We start from the raw sequence: 17,190 nt of genomic DNA, 5'->3' as shown, positions 1-17,190 counted from the left end.
GCAATGTGTTTGTGTACCATAAGTAGCCAGAGGAGGCCATACTTCATTCAAAGCCACAGTGGAGAGGACATGATGGGTTGAGGCCACTTCTCATTCCTCCCTCTCTTGCACATTTGCTCCCTTTTGGCTTCATGGCTTTTAGACACGCAACTTCCATCTACCTTTGAAAAACACGAATTACACAAAAATGCACTGAAATCGCAACTATGTAATATCAAACCTGTTTCAAAGATGTGGAGACAGACCAGGACTAACCCAAACCACAGCCTGAGGAACACAAAACAGATGGACAGACAGATGTCTGAGTATATCCAGTGAGAACCTCAGTATGGATCTGATGAAGCTGAACTTTCAAATCTTTAGGAAGCCAGAACATAAAGCCCTGTTCCCTGCTGACTGCTGGGGCTCTGGGTCTGGACACTTTAATAAATATGTACACTACAAACACCATTTGATTTGTAGAGAATAGATCATTCCAAAATCTAAATAGGTATATAGGAACTAGGAAATCTAAAATAGGTTGAAACGGAAACAAAGGTTGCCACCAGATATATTAGATTGAATGCACACAACTAAAGACCTTGAAGGAAACAGTCAAATTTACCCACAGGGGGACAAATAAAGGATCATCTTGTCTTAAACATGAATGCAAATGAAACTGAACTACTTCTACCTTAATTTATGATTGTTTAGAGCTTACATTGCAAACAAATACACCTGAGATAACCGAGGTACAATTATTTTACTGGGTTTTGACGAATTTGCAATTTGTGAAAACAGAAACCAAGTATTTTTCTAATTCCAAATAATTACTGTTGCATTGTAGATACACATTTATCTACAAGAATGAAAACAAGAACAGCGCAATTCAGAAACTTAAAATTAAAATCAGCTCATTTAATTCGGTCATTGAAATGCATATAGAAAATACAAAATGAATCTAGTTTAAATAAAATCTCTTGATGTTTCTGAGGATAACTCAGTCCTTGATTCATCATTTTATATGAGCAGACAAGGAAAACCATCCTTCTCGCTCTCTTTGCTGCTCCATCTGTTGTGAGAGAAGAAAATATGAAATTACATAAAAAAATTAATTGAAGTGATTAAGCTTCAGGTAAAATTTGACCAGATCAATGTGATCTAGAGTTTGTGTGTGTGTGTGTGTACCTGTGCATGTGCCTGTGTTTTGATATCACTCGTCTCTCCTCCAAATCTGTAAGACGACGCTTCAGAACCAGCAGATCTGCAACAAATACGTATAATAATGTATAATGTACATGAAGGTCAGCCCTGTCATTACCAACCATACCATTTCATTCAGTTCACTGAACTGAATGAAAACATAGTATCAATTTCATGTGTCATACTGTTGGTTATCCACTAAAGTAGGGGTTATACTCCTTTCAAAGTGCACATGAGATGGTTGGATATCATTGGAAACAACATCATTCTGATATTGAATTTGGGGCTCTGAGTCTGGCTGCAACATCCGTGTCATCCAGTTAAGCTACTCACTGTCTCTCAGAACTACCAGCCTGTGTCAGGGCCTCCTGGGCATGAAGCAGTGTGGGAACCTCAGGACTTCCTCCTCCAAAAGACAATGATATTTTAACAATGATTTTTTTGGAGCCTCATAAATGGTCAGATAGAGGAGATATGTCAGGTAGACCCATTGTACCTGCTGTGCAAGGGCTCAAGGCTGAGGAAGGCATAGGGGAGACAGACGGAGCAACCTTGGAAAGCGCACACTGTTTCTGTTCCTCAATGAGCTCCAGTAAACGAGCCCTGGCTGCTGCACTTTGTCTGTTTAACTCTAGGAGACGCTGTTCCACACTGCTCACACCGAGGGCAGTAGGAGATGAGACCTGCGGAAGAGGGAAGAGCAATAAATCCTGTTGAATGGATTGATCCTAAAACTGATTTCTGGTAGTTCACTGCAGTTTTACAACAACTCAGATTTGGATCTGGCACAAGAGGATTTTTGCATGTTATTCACATTTCATGTGTTTCTTATGCAAAGAGAGGCTAAAACAAACTTTAAGTACAATGTGGAGGATTTAACTTGCCTGATGAGTCTCACAGTCTGTGACCTGTACGTTCTGGTTCTCTCTTCCTGTGTTTCTGGATGCTGACATCCTCCTCTCTCCAACACCCTGATGTGTAATTCTCTCAGTAGTGCTAGAGCTCAAACTTCTCTGCTCGCTGCCACTGCTAGGTGATCCTCCAACCCCAGTCCTGAGGCTTTTAGCTTGGCTAAGCTGTGCTCTGATCAGATCGTTCTGACTGCTTAGCTGAGCAATCTCAGCCAGCATGGCTTCTGGACGGAGCTGGGAGATGAGAGGGTCAGACGTCAGTGATAAGGAGGTGGAGGGAAGGCTGGTGAGGGGGAGGCTTGTGAGGCTAGAGGCTGAGCTCTGGGCTTGATCGTCACTTGAACATAGGTTAGCTACAGGAGGAAGCTGCTGGTGCAATGGCTGAGCCACTGTGAAAAAGAGGGAGCAAAAGAAAAATTTGATCTCAAATTTATAAACAAAGGATGATATATTTGGAAAGGAAAAGAATGAGACTGTTACCATGATATTTTTGCCAGTTGTCTCTTTGTTGAGGAGGTGACAGCAGGACAGCAGAGGTGACTGGGGCTTGTCTCCACTCAGGAACAGGTTCCGATTGATGAACTGTAAGTCAACAAAATGTAAAACAATCATCCATCATTTAAGTCACCTACAAATACACATAGACAGATGTACTGAATGAACCACCAGTTGGGTCAGTGTTTGCTTCCAGTAGTCCCAATCCCCCAGTGACCAGCACCACCGCATCCAATTTCTGCTCCAGCTCATTGGTTCGCTGCTGGAAATCTGCCTGAGAGGAACCAAGAAATAAAACAGGTTTATCAAAATGCTGAAATCGGAATGACAGAGTGGTGTCACACCATGGGGCAAACTTTTTTTGCACCTGCATTTTAGCAGTTTCCTCTTTCAGAGCCAAGATCTCTGCAGTGAGAGCATCAATCAGCTCTCGCTGCTCTTGCAGCTGCTCCTCCAGCTTCCTTCTCTCCTGAGCCTCCTTCTGAGCTTTTTCGTCTGTCTGAAACAGAAGGGGGAAAGAATGAATTAAGTTATACAAATGACACTAAGGTCAGCCTACTTTGTACTCTGTGCCTGCTCTGAGCATTGTTATTATTTCTTGGGAATGCACAGGCAACAGCAGTTCTATTTCATCCCAAATGACTACCTGGTGGTCATTCGGGATTCATAGAACCATAGTTACATTCGTAACTTTCGATTTAAGCTTATATTGAAAACATAAAAAAAGTATGCTTTCAAAGCAATTATTCCAGAAATTATATATAATTATAGGTGGTGCATTGTTAAAAAGCTAAATGGACGCCAAAGTGAGACTGAGGCCAAATCACTTTCTTGCCTTCTTGGATGTTCATTATATATGTCTGTCTATAAAAGAGATTAATGTTGACATTATTGATCTATTGCTGCACCTTTTTGAGGAGGTAGGCTAAACGTCCTAGAGTGGAAACCAGGGCAACAGAGAATCCAGTGAGGCCTTGCGTTCTATGGTGTTTTGGACCCTCTGCTGACTCTGGTACGGCGTCAGCACTCAGACTATTCAAGTCAGCCTCGACCTGATCCAACTTGGCCTGCAGCAGACCCAGACTAGACTGGTCCCCACTGAGAGAGGAAACAGAGGAGCCATCCAGCTCTAAACTCTGAGAAAAACTCTTCGCGCTCCTGCTTAGTCGACTATTGGTTCTTCCTGTGGAACACATACAAAGAAACATTAAGCCGCTTATATGATGGCATTTTCATATTGAACATTTCATCTGGGAAAAAAAATATTTAAATTTCTGATATTACCTGACTGAGAGAAAGGCTTATGAGGGTTCAGGACATGATTAACCAGGACAGATGGTTCCTCCTTTACTTCCTGTGACTGGCCCTGTTTGGTCCGAACACGTTGGACAGCCACTGTGGCATTCAGAGCTGAAACAATGTGTGATATACATATGTGTATATAGAACATTTGTTTGAATTTGGATTAACAACACAAAATAAATAACCACGAAATGTTTCTGTTTAATCCAATTCAAAGTTTGAGGATATCACATCCTTATCACACCTAATTGATCTGGTGCTCTGCCTGATGTGGCAGGGGTTGTAGGCAGACTAAGTTCGTTTCCCTGTTCAGAGCTGGGACAATTGACTTTCTTCTGCTGTACCAGTCTATCTCGAGACTGTGTCTTCATTTTTTGTTTATTGGTCCTGAAAAGAAATGTATCATGAGAGATGTAGTGGAACATCAGTAGTAATGAGAAACAGCTTTCTTTACTATTCCCCCCCCAACATAGACAACAAATCAGGTCATTTCTGACATCTGTCTGTTTGGCAAAAACTGGTACCTTCGGATTACATGATTACGTGATCTGTGTGAAGGATAGGTATCTTCTTCACTGTGGTCTTCATCTGAAGCTTGTAGTTCGTTAAGTGCCTGTAGTCGACAACAATGAGCACTTTAAACATGTTAATACTGATGAAAACAGTCATACAGAAAAATATCATTATGATACAATAGACTTGTAGTACAATATTATTTGGAAAGAAAGATGAAACTGTGTGACAACATAATTTACAGCAACATATCACTAACATTATCTTAGCACAAACAAACCTGCTGATCCATCATAGACTGGCTGAGCAGTGACAGCTGTGTAGGAGGATCTGGTCTTTGGAGAACAGGTAGTTCTGAGTCTGAATCGCAGTTGGGAGCCATGGTCACACTGGGATGTCCTGTTATAATACAGGGCAGGATTATTTTCACATTAATAAAGAGAAATACAAGCATCAACATTTAACCTTCCGATATGTCTTTTTCAATACATATGTGAAGTCTCAAGGCAGAAAGGAAGACTTTTTATTCTAATCTTATGATCTATACTACAGAAAAAATTGTTTGCTACCGGTTTGCCTGTGTGGAGCATCTCCAAACAGATCCTTGACAACAGCCATGGCTCTGTCCGAGCGGGCCAGCACATCCTGCAGCAACAACTGGTCAGAAAAAACCTATAGCAATACAAAACACCACAATCATTAGGTTACACTCCAGTACAGGGGAGGACAGGAGAGTATAACAGATAACATCATGTTCATTCTTACGCAAACAACATCAACATGACACAGAAGAGTATGAATGTAATGGGGAAGCATTGTCATACACACATACCTCCCTGATAATGCTGAGGCTGGCCTGGTCCAGAGGTGAAGGACTTCCACTGTGATACAGACGCCGTTTCAGAGCTTTCTCTCTCAGCTCCCACTGAGCCGCAGCCTTGTTGTGTGACTTGTGAATCTCATGCCGATGACTCTGAAACAGACGAAAACGATGGGGCAAGTTTTTGTGGACTGCGATAAATAACATTTTAAGAATCAATTAATTCAGCAGAGCCCCAAAACATAATAAAAGCTCATAAAAGCACTGAGGCTAATTTAAAAAGAGAGATAAACAAAGATGCTTAATCTTCTGTAGTACCTAACTAATGCCTTTATCAAATATTTAGTAAGATAAGATGACTACACACTTTTATAGCATATAATTATAACAAGTTGCTCCACAGTAAAATACCTTACCAGCTCTGCAGGTGTCAGCTTGTGCACAGACAGGTCATTGACAGTGCTCTGAAAATGAGAGCTGAGATTACTGTGTTGGTCAGTGGATATAGTTTAACCAAAAAAATGTGTATGATTTGTGAAGAGGTGGATTATTAAAAGCAACTAAAACCCAATTCTGCTTCCTTTATGAGGGATTAACGAATTTACATTCATTGACTCTCCCTTGAAATGTGCAACTACTTGGTCCAAGAGTATTTCGTGTTTGAAAAATGACTAAATAAGGGGTACTTCATGGTAACTGTTGTCTGTACTCACCACCCAGTCTCTTTTAGGAGCTCCAGCCTTTTTGGGCCGAACAGGCCTTTTCCCTTTGCTGTGTTGCTGAGGACGCCCCACTCTCACAAACGACATCTGTTTAAAGGCAACATGGTTCACAGTAACACGGTGCTATTTTCAATAAGACTCTGCACAAGAATCACTCACTAAACAAACGGACCAACTAACGATGAACTACAGTTAGCTCTTAGCTCCCTTCATTACCAAAAACTTGAACTTTGAGCATCAGTCGCAGTAAATTGTTGAGCTAGGACCAGGTAGCTAAAATAGATTTTTGCTACAAAGCTAGCCAGAAATTGAGAAAGCACTTACTTTTCACGATAGGAAGCCACAGTTTGTTTTAAGCTTCCAGGTTGTTAATGTGGCTCTTTATCTGTGAAGTTAACGGAGTGAAACGGAGAAAACTCTCCTTCGGTTTGTTGAGTGACAACAGTTTTCAACAGTTGCGCGCCACTTCCTGTGCTGTTGCCACGGACACTGCTTCACCGCGAAGCATGACGGGAAATGTAGTACTGCTGATACAATTCACGCACTGGCCCTTGAAATTACAGGGTGCTGTCGTAGGTAATGATAGTCTTTACTTTTTGCTCTTGAAAAGAAAATGCATGCTGGTGTGCACGTGGACTAAAACGAAAAAGTGGAATTGAATTTAGTAATTAAAGTATCCAATCCAGCATTGATAATATGTTTAGATAACATTTTGAATGTCAGGTGAAAACCATAGATTCTTTGTTCTAAAGTCAAGTTTACTTCAATCTCTCACCGGATGATTTAACGGACTATAGTTGATATCGAGCCCATTCAACATTGTGAAGCGTTAACCTCTCACTGACGCTATTATTCCTCCATGTGACAGCTTTTCCAGACGTTTACCCAGGAGGAGGCATCCGGCTTCACCACTAGATGGCAATGTCTTCAAGTAAATTGACTGGTTGACTCAACACAAAATTCAGGCCAAGAAACTTTAACTAATATTTGAAGTAAATGCTCCAAGAAAATCTTGGGAGAAGCTGCCCTGACAGTGATGTAGAGGACAGCGATCATTCTTGCCTTCAAAATAAAGTCGTCAGTGATAATAATTAAGAGGTGGTTGACATAAATATTTGCAGGATATGTAGAATCTGAAGTGACACTGAGTTACATTTCCAATAAGGTAATGGCATCTATAAATAGCACCTTGTGCTATCATTTAAAATGCCTGTGAGTCAAAGAATTGAGATCCTACCTGGGAAACTATTCAGAAAAAGATAATCCGGAGACAAAAGTAGACCAGGCCTCTTGTATTCTATATAATGGGCTTGTAAGTTTTCCATCAATAAAAGTTCTCAACAACATTTCAACCCTCACTCTTTGTTGTGCGTTTCGGACTTAAAAAAAAAAACTGCACAGGAAGTTGTATGATAAGACACTGTAACCTAACACCGGCCAGTCCGGGGGTTTATTGTATAGAAGAGAGGTGTGTATTTGCAGCTGACATTTTCTTACACGCCCCTCTCACCCGGACCCTGAAGTTGGAGTGACTTTGCGCGCTTTACTTCGACCTGATCAAGCTGAACCAGACTTGGTTTTCTGGCTCCTGGCGCGCAACGATGCTTCCCGAGACACAGGAGCTTGAAAAGTTGTGTTTAAAAACGAGGCTGGCGGCGAGGTGACTGTGGGGTGAGCAGCTGTGCGCCCATGGATCAGACTACAAGCGGTGGGCTCTCTGCATCTCCGTGGAAAGTCATTTGAGGAGTCAGTCAGCTTTACTGCGGTGCCAGGCGAGGGCCATTAGTCTGTCAGTGTTGGATTTATTAGCGCTCAGAAGGCTTACAGCTGGAATCGTTGCAATTTCTGACAGTTTTGCCTTCAATAACTCGTTCAAGTGTATTGAACAACTCCCGGATAATAACCGACGCTGCGGAGTCACTTCTGGAGACACTGGATCTGAATTACGCACGGCATTCCTCTAACAAATGACAGCTTCCAAGCGCTTTGTTGTTGTTTGTCTTCACCCCTCCAGCTGCCTTCGTCGCACCGGTAGACCGTGTCGCCCCCTCGTCCCGGTAAGACGCGGGGAGTGAAAGCCTCGCTGTCTCTCTCGGTGAGCCAGCTTGCAGCCGCGGCCCATCCGGCCCAGGATGTGGAGAGGAGGATACCCGATGTTTGTCATCGTGATTGTGACAATGCTCCTTGTCATCATCGACGTGAAAGCCAGCGGGGAGTATTGCCACGGCTGGCAGGACTCCCAGGGAGCGTGGAAAGAAGGTTTTCAGTGTCCGGAGAAGATCGACGCCGAGGACGCGATCATCTGCTGCGGGAAGTGCGAGCTGCGTTACTGCTGCTCCAGCACGGACGCACGGCTGGATCAGGGCAGCTGTGACAACGACCGGCAGGCTCAGGAGCCCGGGACAGAGACCAAGGAGAACAAGGACTCCCGAGCAGGTAGTAGTCCAGAACTTGTGCTGCTACTCCACAGGCCATCACCTCCAACATTATGGAGGGCACGCAAACAATCACAAACACTTTTTACGCGTACGGCTGCGAGAACAGTTAAGAAAAATCCGCAACAAACAGATTCTGAAAAAGGCCTGTAGCTTACAAATAATATCCATTGTAATGTACTGGTGGTCTGAACTGGTATTTTAGAAATTTGTTTGAGAGTTTGGGGACTGCCAAAGTAAAATCCAGCCTATAACACCCATAATACCCCACTGACTAGGATTTATGGTGGTATGATTTAACATTCACCGACTGTACTGTGTCAGTTTACCTCCAACGGTTGCTTGGTCAGCAGTTTTAAATTAGGTTTTTATAAATAGGCTACATTTAAACTTCAGCCAGGGTTTATTTGATGGATCCGAGACGAGACGCACGTGGAGACGCTCGGTGTGACCTGTGGATCCGGTCCACCTGGGGAATCGGATCACCCGAGACTTTGGTGTCTGGTTTGAAGCGGGTCTAAGTGAGTTTACGCCAGGCCATGCGCATCCACAGGATGTCTTAAATTTGATATGCAACTCGGAGCCCCACTATAAGCTTTGGTTTCCTCTCATACACCCCGGCACACCCGCAAAGTCTCCCTGTAAGGAAGTTCATCTGCTGCTCGTCCCGGTTGGCACCGACAGCTGCACAACAGACAGCAGACTCCTCCAAAATCCAGTTAACTGCACTCATAAATGGCGCACTGTGTCGTGCTGCGGCACTTTATAAATAGCTGTGTTTGTTCTGGCCCGTAACAGTCGAAGAGGGGGCAGATCTAGATCATGCTGTCCCCACGGGGATCAAGTTTGGACCTGACCGGATCTTGGACAGTGGCTCACCAAAGGCGCTGACAGCTCTGTTCATAAAAAATACAAATTGCGTTATGTATCACTTCCTACCCGGCTCATGGAGTCCTTTTCCCATCGTCAAGTTGTTGTTGTAATCCTTCCCCAGTTTCACTGCCTCTCCAGAGATTCACCCGTTGATGTACTTTGAGTAGAAATATATCCATTAAAGGCGTCATCAATCATGATCAAAATGATACACAGCATAACCCACATTTGCCAATTTACATGGTGGATTAAATTCAAAAGTACAAAAGTTTCTGTTTCCATATGGCTCCCCATTCACCAATACCTACATTCCATTGTTAATCGAGCATAAAACCTCTTGAAGCTGCATCAAATCTGAATAAGCTATCAACAAGTTGATACCAACACTTCAGAAAAACAGAGCAAAGCCTGGACAATGGAGAAAAGGGCAGAACATGCTTCATTATGCCTCCTTTTGGATCCCCGGCTACAATCTGTCATTTGCTAAGACTTTCATGCCCTATCACTGCATGGAGAGGCTGGTATATACATTTCATTCAGTGTTCTCTAGCCAAAACATCTTAGAGAAAAGCAGCTTTTTCCCCACATAAAAGGAAGTGCCTTTCTTCATGTAAACTACGCTCAGTTTGTGTATTTCATTCATTTTTCATATGCTTGCAGCTTATTAATCATACAGGAAAGATACACAGAGTGATGTCAATGGCTAACAGGCAGGAAATTATTAATGTGCTCAACATGAGGGAACATATGGTATTTAGGAACAGAAGAATGCCCGTGGGATAGCAGAGGGAGAGTCCAGCCAGCCAGCCACAAAGACTGTGCCCAAAACAAGAGCTTTAGTGGAGGGGGCTGCCTCAGCTTAACTGCAGCAACAGGTGTGGAGGAGTGACAGGGAACAATAGGAGGAGTCCAGCCACCGTGACAAAAATGACAAATGACCAAAAGAGCAAGACAAACAAAATATGCAGTACAGTTTTGATGATTTTGTGTTTTCTTGCTCAACATTGATTTTATGGACATTTATAAATATTTGTGGTACTTTATATGAGCCACACTACATTTAACAGGGGAAGGGTCTGCTGCGAAGCGCCCCACTTTTGACCTGTGACCCGTTCCCAAAGGCATCGAAACTACATTCTCATCAGACTCAGTTTTGTGTTAATATTGATGTTCACACACAAAAGATTTTCAACATTGTTAATATGCTTTGCATTGTCAACGTAAACATGTCAACGCCAACGCAATGCTAACGTCGGTGTGAGCATTTAGCTCAAAGTAAAGCTCTGCCTTCATACAGCTTCACATTTATCTTATTAACAATCAAGTACTCACAATCAGCTGGAGTATGACAACCAACAGCAGTGAAATGCTGCTTCGGCAGCGATGCATCAATATGATCTAATAATGTAATATATTATAATAGATAACCTTGATAGTAGTATTTTAATATAATATTTAGTTACTTTTACTGAAGTATGAGCTTAAACGCAGCCTGTTGGTATACTGCTGTACTGGTATTTTAACCTTAGCAAAGGATTAGTACTTTTTCACTTGCTGGAGTTTAAATGATGACTTACTGTGCAGCATTTTGGAAAGTTTCACAGTGAAAACAATGAAGTAACACAAGGAAAAGTTCCTGCAATTACTAATCGTCATCAAATATGCAGAAAAAATGGAGTGGAACCAGAGACGTTGAAGTGGAAGCAATATAAGAGCAGGAAAACGGGGGGGCTCCCTGGGACATTTCTACTCTTGAAACTTATATGTGTTGCCATAACAGAATTCCTGTTAAAACCTGTTTAGTGCAAGGTGTGTAACCATGAGGCGCATTAGCCTCTGAAGATGACACCGCTTCTTGTCAAAAAGAATTGGGTCAAGGTCCCAGCTTGCTGGCATCATGTCACTGACTCTCGTCCTTTGTCTTTTGTCACCTGGACCTAAATCCTGACTCTGTGAATGTCCAACAGCTCTTAGCGGGTTTCGTGCAGTAATCCCTTTAATACCCTTCTACTTTTGATGAGTATTTTGAAAGTTTCTCAAGGCTGTATGGATGCATTTCAAAGAGCCCTGAGACAAAAGGAAACTGGAGCCAGTTACCACCTTTCGCTCTGGCATACAGTTACACTTCATAACACATAGGCACATTCAAAGCAGAAAGCATGTACATCCCATGGGAACAATAAAACACAACTAATCACTTATAATGTAACATGCTTGTAAGGTGTTTGTGTTACTTAGCATGGGAACGAACGAATGGCGGAAACACATCAGAAGTGACCTCACCTTGCCTGCCACCTTGCTTCTGCCAAAAGCATTTACTCTTTGCCTTTTCTGTTTTGGTGAAAGTGTGCAGTTAGTGAAGAAATGTGATTCTGTGGGGCGCAGTTATTGTCAATCTGACTTCAAAGATGCTTTTTAGAGTGACTTCTGGTCACTTTGCAAATTTACAAACTGAAAATGTCAAGGTGACAAATGGTCTGGCAAATGACACTAATTAGTGTAAAATTGGAAGTTGCAGTATTTTGTTGAGAGGCTGATTTGCTTGGTTAAAAACAGAAAGAAAATAAAGTTTGGTGAAAAGAAACTGGTTTCCTCTTAGTCATAATGAGCTGAATACCCTCACATTTAGCTCTATTAAATTAGTCAACTTTAATACCCTTTTTAGCCAGGAGCCAAATACTGCAGTCCAACTAGAGTAACTTATTTTCAAAGGCTTGGCCGTAAATAGTTGGAGAAAAAGAAGGGTCACAAATATCAGCTGGTAGCCTGACCCAGCTTAAAAATGTCACTCGTACACACACACACACACACACACACACACACACGTACTGGTCTGCAGGGTTGAGGAGGCTGGGGACACAGCAGGGTGTGCAAGATTTAAACAGATCAAAACAAAGTTAATAACTGCTAATGAGAGCCTGGGGCTCCCTGAGGAGCCGGTCCCCGTGTACCTTCATTCTTCTACTCTAGTCCAAACACTCCTCTCTGTTCAGTCTTTTGTTTAAATGTCTCACCCAATCTCCCCTCACATGTAAGAGCTTTGAATGTGCAGGGCAACAAGACATGAGTGTGACATGACATGTGTGAGGTGGTACCGCTTTGAAGTTTAATATTCACCTTTAAAGTCAATATTTTGCCACCAGGACATTTAATGTGTCTTCTTTTCTCTCTGTAGTACCCATTTATGTGCCGTTCCTGATCGTGGGCTCAGTGTTTGTAGCTTTCATCCTGGTTGGATCTGTGGTTGCTGTGTGTTGCTGTCGCTGCCTCCGACCCAAGCAGGAACTGTCATCAGGAGGTGCAACGGGAGGCGGAGCCAGCGGTGGACGTCTCCTGGAAACCATCCCTATGATGGCCAGCACTTCCAGAGGCTCATCATCCCGCCAGTCCAGCACAGCCACCTCATCCAGCTCCTCTGCCCCACCCACTGCACCCCGCCCTGCTCCGCCTCCACTCATGCGGGCTCAGGCCTCTTGTTGCCTGCCCCCGGACGCCAGTGTCTTCGTCAACATGCCCACCAATTTCTCTGTACTCAACTGCCAGCAGGCCACCCAGATCATGCCACACCAGGGACAATTCTTGCACCCGCAGTACATTGGCTATGCTCACCCTGTCTCCACTGCTCCTGCCTTCCTAGACCCCACCCAAGGAGGATATAGACCCCTTCAGTCCCCCTGCCCTCCTCCCACCGGAGGGTCCAGTGTCACCAGTGACCAGAAATACCCCGCAGTGACAGTGTGACGAGGGACAACCATACAGACCACTCTGCCACTTTGTTGTGAAGACTAATTTGTGAAGTTTAACCTGTGAGGGCTGTGCCACAGACCTTTGGGGGATGCTGCCAGGGTGGAAAAAGAAAGCCAGGGAGTCAAACTCACATGAAGGACTCATAAAGCCATTGCTGGCAGCAGGGCCTGCCCTGCTATTGTGTGTGGTGTGTCTGTTTAGCGTGTGATATGATCTCTTGCCAAACTAGAATGAGCTAAGCTCAGTCTATGGTGTGGTGAGAAGGATGCATAAACAATTTTCTGTCTTGATGCAAAGATTAAACTGCATATTGGAGAGTTACACAGCCCAGATGGGTGATAATGCACAACTAACTGCAGCCCGCAGTTCACATAAAGATTGTGCATGTTTTTGTATGTAGGAGAGGGTGGAAAAAAAAGGATTTGTTGGCCTGTATCTGCTTGAATGAGTGATGACTGGATGATTTATAGCAGTGGACTGTATGAAAAGTGGCTAGTAAGCAAAATAAATTGTGACCACATGCTGTTTTTAGGCCATGCATACATCCGCACTTGTGAATGCTCATGAATGGTTTATACAATATACTGTGTGTTTGCGTTCAAGGCATGAGAAAGAAAGTGTGACAAGATGTCTGTACTGTACATGTGTGACTTTGGGAAAGAGTGTTAAGTGTGGAGGGATGTGGTTGCATAAGTAACTGTGAGTGAACTGTGTGTAATGGGAAATGCAGGTGCTGTGATTTGAAAAGCAGTTTCCGTGTCCCTGTAGGCCATTTAATATCTAATGAAGTGAACACAGGACACAGACTGTGACGCTCCACCCTTCTATACAAGCTCCCTCCTGCCACCCAAAAAGAAAAAAAAAAGCCAAAAACGTCTGCCCAAACTGCCCTGAGCGGAAACACAGAGACTAAAACTAAAACATTTTATGCAAGGCTGCCCCTTAATGTACCTGAGAGTCTGACAGAGGAGTGAGGTGGTTAATTGTGCAACGCAAACTCAGCCAAATGTCCCCTTCATTTCTCTCCAGTGAGACGTGTTTGTGCATATTTAGCACTCTCACGCTTCAGTGCCTGAGCTGAAGGCATGGGCAGCTCCAAGGCAGCTTTAAATCATTATTTTCCACTTATGAAAGGCACCAAAGATAGAAATTATTGTAAATGTAAAAAAAAAAGAATAAAAATTGAACTAAATTGTGGAACTTGCATACTTTTCAGTCATTCTGAGTGCTGTTGTGCTGCTGGGTCACTAGCAATTCATAATTCACACTAAGGAATGTACTGTTCCACTGGAGCCAGAGATGTCCCATACAGTAATACAGAACCCAGCATGTCTGTACCTCATCTGTACTTCAAGCACAATGTCTGTAAGACGCAATAGGCAGCTTGTGTGTGATGAAATGTGAGCATCTGTAACATGGTGGATGAATTTTTGGTCTAATGTGTTTGTGGAATTCAGTGATGTGCTGCATGAGTGACATTTTTCATGCCCCCCCAAATAAATACATTTTTAAACCAGAAGACAGTCGTTAAGGCCTTGTGTTTAAGTATTTTATGACTGTCTACTGTTATAAATATTAAAAGAGCTTTGTGTTTTAAAACCCTGGAGGAAAACTTCTGTTGCTGTTATCCTGCTGATACCTTTAAATACCAGCACACGGATAAAGTTTGCCGAACAGAAAACTTTATGGTGAATAGATTTGTGCAGACCTGTCTCAAATTCTTCACCTTGAAACAAACACTCTTACTTCATTTATTACAATCCCAGACATCTTTGCCACCCGCCGAGGATACAACAATTACCTGCCATATCACCTGCCACACACACAGTAGATGACGGATTAACTACAACAATGAACACTTCAAAGCTACAGCGAAGTGGAGGTGTAGCTTTGGCAGGCTCCTCCAGAAACTCAGTTACACCGATGTGGAAAGGGTTGGGGGTGGGGGGGGTCAGGCCATTGGGGAGTCACTGGGGGGGAGTTGAAAAGCATAAATGGCTCCCTGGCTCCTGCTCAGCTGCGGACCGATGGATTCTCCATACTGGAGCAGCTGTAATCGGGTTGGGCTGGTCCACATCCAGGAAGGTGGGTGGGAAAGGGATCCACATTTTGACTCCAGTGTCCAGGGGCTGGGGTGTGCATTAATCAGCTAATGGTCTATCTCAAACCAACTCTCCTGAGCTGGAAGAGGGAGCATGGGAGAGGTTTTATTCTGATCCTACATGATCACACATGCATCACATGCACAAATCATACTTTCTTGATAAATTTTAAGCAGAAAATGTAGAACAAGCTCCTCTTATTCCACCATAGCTACAGTTTGACTCAGAAAACCTAGACAGATCAAAGATAACAGACAGAGACATTTTGTCAGGCCATGGATTGCTTAGATTTAATGAGGACTCATATGGGTGACCCCCTCTCCCACCTCTTCAGTCTTGCATTTCAGAAACAGTGTCCTCAACATAGAGCACACAGACAATAGAGTCTACATTCAGACAATCCCAGAGAATGAATGCATGATCCAGGCAAGTCTCAATCTTCTGTTTGAACGGCTATTAACACTAAGTTCAAATAAAATATCCCGTCTTTAATATGACTTGAAATATGAGTACAAAAACACGCATTAATGAAAAGCGAAACAAAATAAAACACACACATATTAATGTCCACTTTAATTAAAAAAAAAAAACAAAAAACGATACAAAACCAAAACAACAACAACAAAAAATTATAGTCCAGTGGGAATCCAAAAGAATTCAAGAAGGAAGCGCTAATGCCAGGCTCACTGATTCTAGGGCAGCTGATTATAAGAGACAGGCGGCATCATGAATTACAGGAATGATCGAAATGAAAAAGAGGAAAGACAAAGTGGATTGTTTTTTATAAGTAGCCAGAGCGAGGAGATGTGCAGCAGAGGAGGAAAGTCATGAAAGCTGAAGAGCGGCTACGAGATGGAGATGGGAAGGAAGAATGGAAGAGAGGATTAAAGTGTTAACCACCTCTTGTTGGAAGGGCTGCTGTAGGGTGGTGGTCCAGTTTGGGGGGAGCGTTGTGCCTCAGTGGCATTTCTGTGGTGTTTGGCAGTGAGGCTTGTAGCTGTGATGGGACAAGTCAGGGCTGTAACGGGGGGGGGGGGGGGGTTAGGGCTCTGGTGGTCCTCGAGCTCTACTTCCATCTCTCCCTCTTTAAGGTATTTTTCTGCACTTACAACAGCATATGTGTGTGTCTATGTGTGTGTGTGTGTGGTTTTAATTCAACGTCCCTTCCCCTACAGCGTTGGCATGTGAAAGTGAGATGAGAGGGAACCATGAAAGCGAACACACAAACACACGTGGACCAACACACACATGCACACAAACACAGGAGTGCCACTGCGTGCAGACATGCATACACAGGCAGATACAAACGCACTGGAATGCACGTAAGCGCGCGCGCGCACGCACACACACACACACACACACACACACACACACACACACAAACATACATTAACACACTGTGGCATGATCCAAACCCAGTCTGAGGGGTATACCAATATGATTAGCAGTCTGAGTTTGAGTTGTCATGTCTGCGCGTGGATATGATTGCTCATGCCTGTGCAGCTTGCGTCAGAGTTAGAATAAAGTTTATTCTGTATATTCGGCCTGGTCCCCTCTCTCAAGTCAGTCCTCCATACGCCAGTGACGGCTTCCACATGTGACCGTGACCCCCACCCCCGAGAAGAGGTCAGGTCATATTTTCAGTAAGGCCACAGCGGGGGTCGGTCACCTAGTGTGAGGGTCTCACTTCAGTCTGTCTCCGCTGTCACCTTGATAACTGTTGCTATGGTGAGCCAACGCCTTGGTCAGGGGTGGGGCTAGAGGCTGGGGCGCTGGCGGGTGGTGTCGTAGGAGCGCACTACCTGGGACTGAGACACCACGCCGTGCTCCTCCTGAGAGAAGGCATAGCCATCTGCAGAGAGAGAAGAAGAGAGATTTCAAATGATGAAGTCTGAGGGGTTCAGTGGGGGAAAGGAAAACACTTTTAGAATGAATTATCATCTAATTGTCATTAGTCTTTCCAAGTATAGCAAAGCTTGTTTTTGGTTTTTTTTATTTGTATTGTGCTAAATCACAACACAGACCCACTAAGGTAGCACTTGGTGACAGTGGTGAGGAAAACAACTGACTTAAGAAAACCATACACAC

General features: G+C 43.6%; 3 protein-coding genes across 12 annotated transcripts in view; 1 reads left to right on the top strand and 2 right to left on the bottom strand.

The window, feature by feature from the left end:
* Nucleotides 1-867: 867 nt before the first annotated feature.
* On the bottom strand, nucleotides 868-9,410 carry spice1 (spindle and centriole associated protein 1). 3 transcript variants are annotated; one of them, XM_029529270.1, is made up of 18 exons: nucleotides 9,320-9,410; nucleotides 5,937-6,032; nucleotides 5,640-5,687; nucleotides 5,236-5,376; nucleotides 4,973-5,075; nucleotides 4,684-4,802; nucleotides 4,415-4,503; nucleotides 4,135-4,277; nucleotides 3,873-3,998; nucleotides 3,497-3,771; nucleotides 2,956-3,087; nucleotides 2,757-2,862; nucleotides 2,574-2,675; nucleotides 2,067-2,482; nucleotides 1,670-1,865; nucleotides 1,516-1,585; nucleotides 1,180-1,243; nucleotides 868-1,051 (listed from the first exon to the last, which is right to left on the bottom strand). In XM_029529270.1, the coding sequence occupies exons 1-18, from the start codon at nucleotides 9,326-9,328 to the stop codon at nucleotides 995-997; spliced, it is 2,292 nt and encodes a 763-aa protein (XP_029385130.1). In that variant the 5' UTR covers nucleotides 9,329-9,410; the 3' UTR covers nucleotides 868-994. The 3 variants fall into 3 exon arrangements, with proteins under 3 accessions (XP_029385130.1, XP_029385129.1, XP_029385131.1); XM_029529269.1 differs by having other exon boundaries at nucleotides 1,168-1,243; nucleotides 1,516-1,588; nucleotides 1,679-1,865; nucleotides 2,760-2,862; XM_029529271.1 differs by lacking the exons at nucleotides 5,640-5,687; nucleotides 5,937-6,032; nucleotides 9,320-9,410 and having other exon boundaries at nucleotides 1,168-1,243; nucleotides 1,516-1,588; nucleotides 1,679-1,865; ... (1 more) ...; nucleotides 4,973-5,074; nucleotides 5,234-5,366.
* On the top strand, nucleotides 7,432-13,942 carry shisa2b (shisa family member 2b). Its single transcript, XM_029529272.1, has 2 exons — nucleotides 7,432-8,381; nucleotides 12,429-13,942. Exons 1-2 carry the CDS (start codon nucleotides 8,078-8,080, stop codon nucleotides 12,992-12,994), a joined length of 870 nt encoding a protein of 289 aa, XP_029385132.1. The 5' UTR covers nucleotides 7,432-8,077; the 3' UTR covers nucleotides 12,995-13,942.
* Nucleotides 13,943-14,818: 876 nt separating this feature from the next.
* Nucleotides 14,819-17,190, bottom strand: part of atp8a2 (ATPase phospholipid transporting 8A2) — a 46,499-nt gene continuing 44,127 nt past the window's right edge. For all 8 annotated transcript variants that reach the window (XM_029529133.1, XM_029529136.1, XM_029529134.1 and 5 more), the window contains one exon: nucleotides 14,819-16,954. In XM_029529133.1, the coding sequence (XP_029384993.1) occupies nucleotides 16,860-16,954 (95 nt within the window). In that variant the 3' untranslated portion in view covers nucleotides 14,819-16,859. The remainder of the gene's footprint in view (nucleotides 16,955-17,190) is intronic.

The sequence above is a fragment of the Echeneis naucrates genome, chromosome 20 (assembly GCF_900963305.1).
Source record: "Echeneis naucrates chromosome 20, fEcheNa1.1, whole genome shotgun sequence".
NCBI classification, from domain to species: domain Eukaryota; kingdom Metazoa; phylum Chordata; class Actinopteri; order Carangiformes; family Echeneidae; genus Echeneis; species Echeneis naucrates.
The sequence above is the reverse complement of the archived record's forward strand: the minus strand, read 5'-3'. Positions and strand labels throughout refer to the sequence as shown.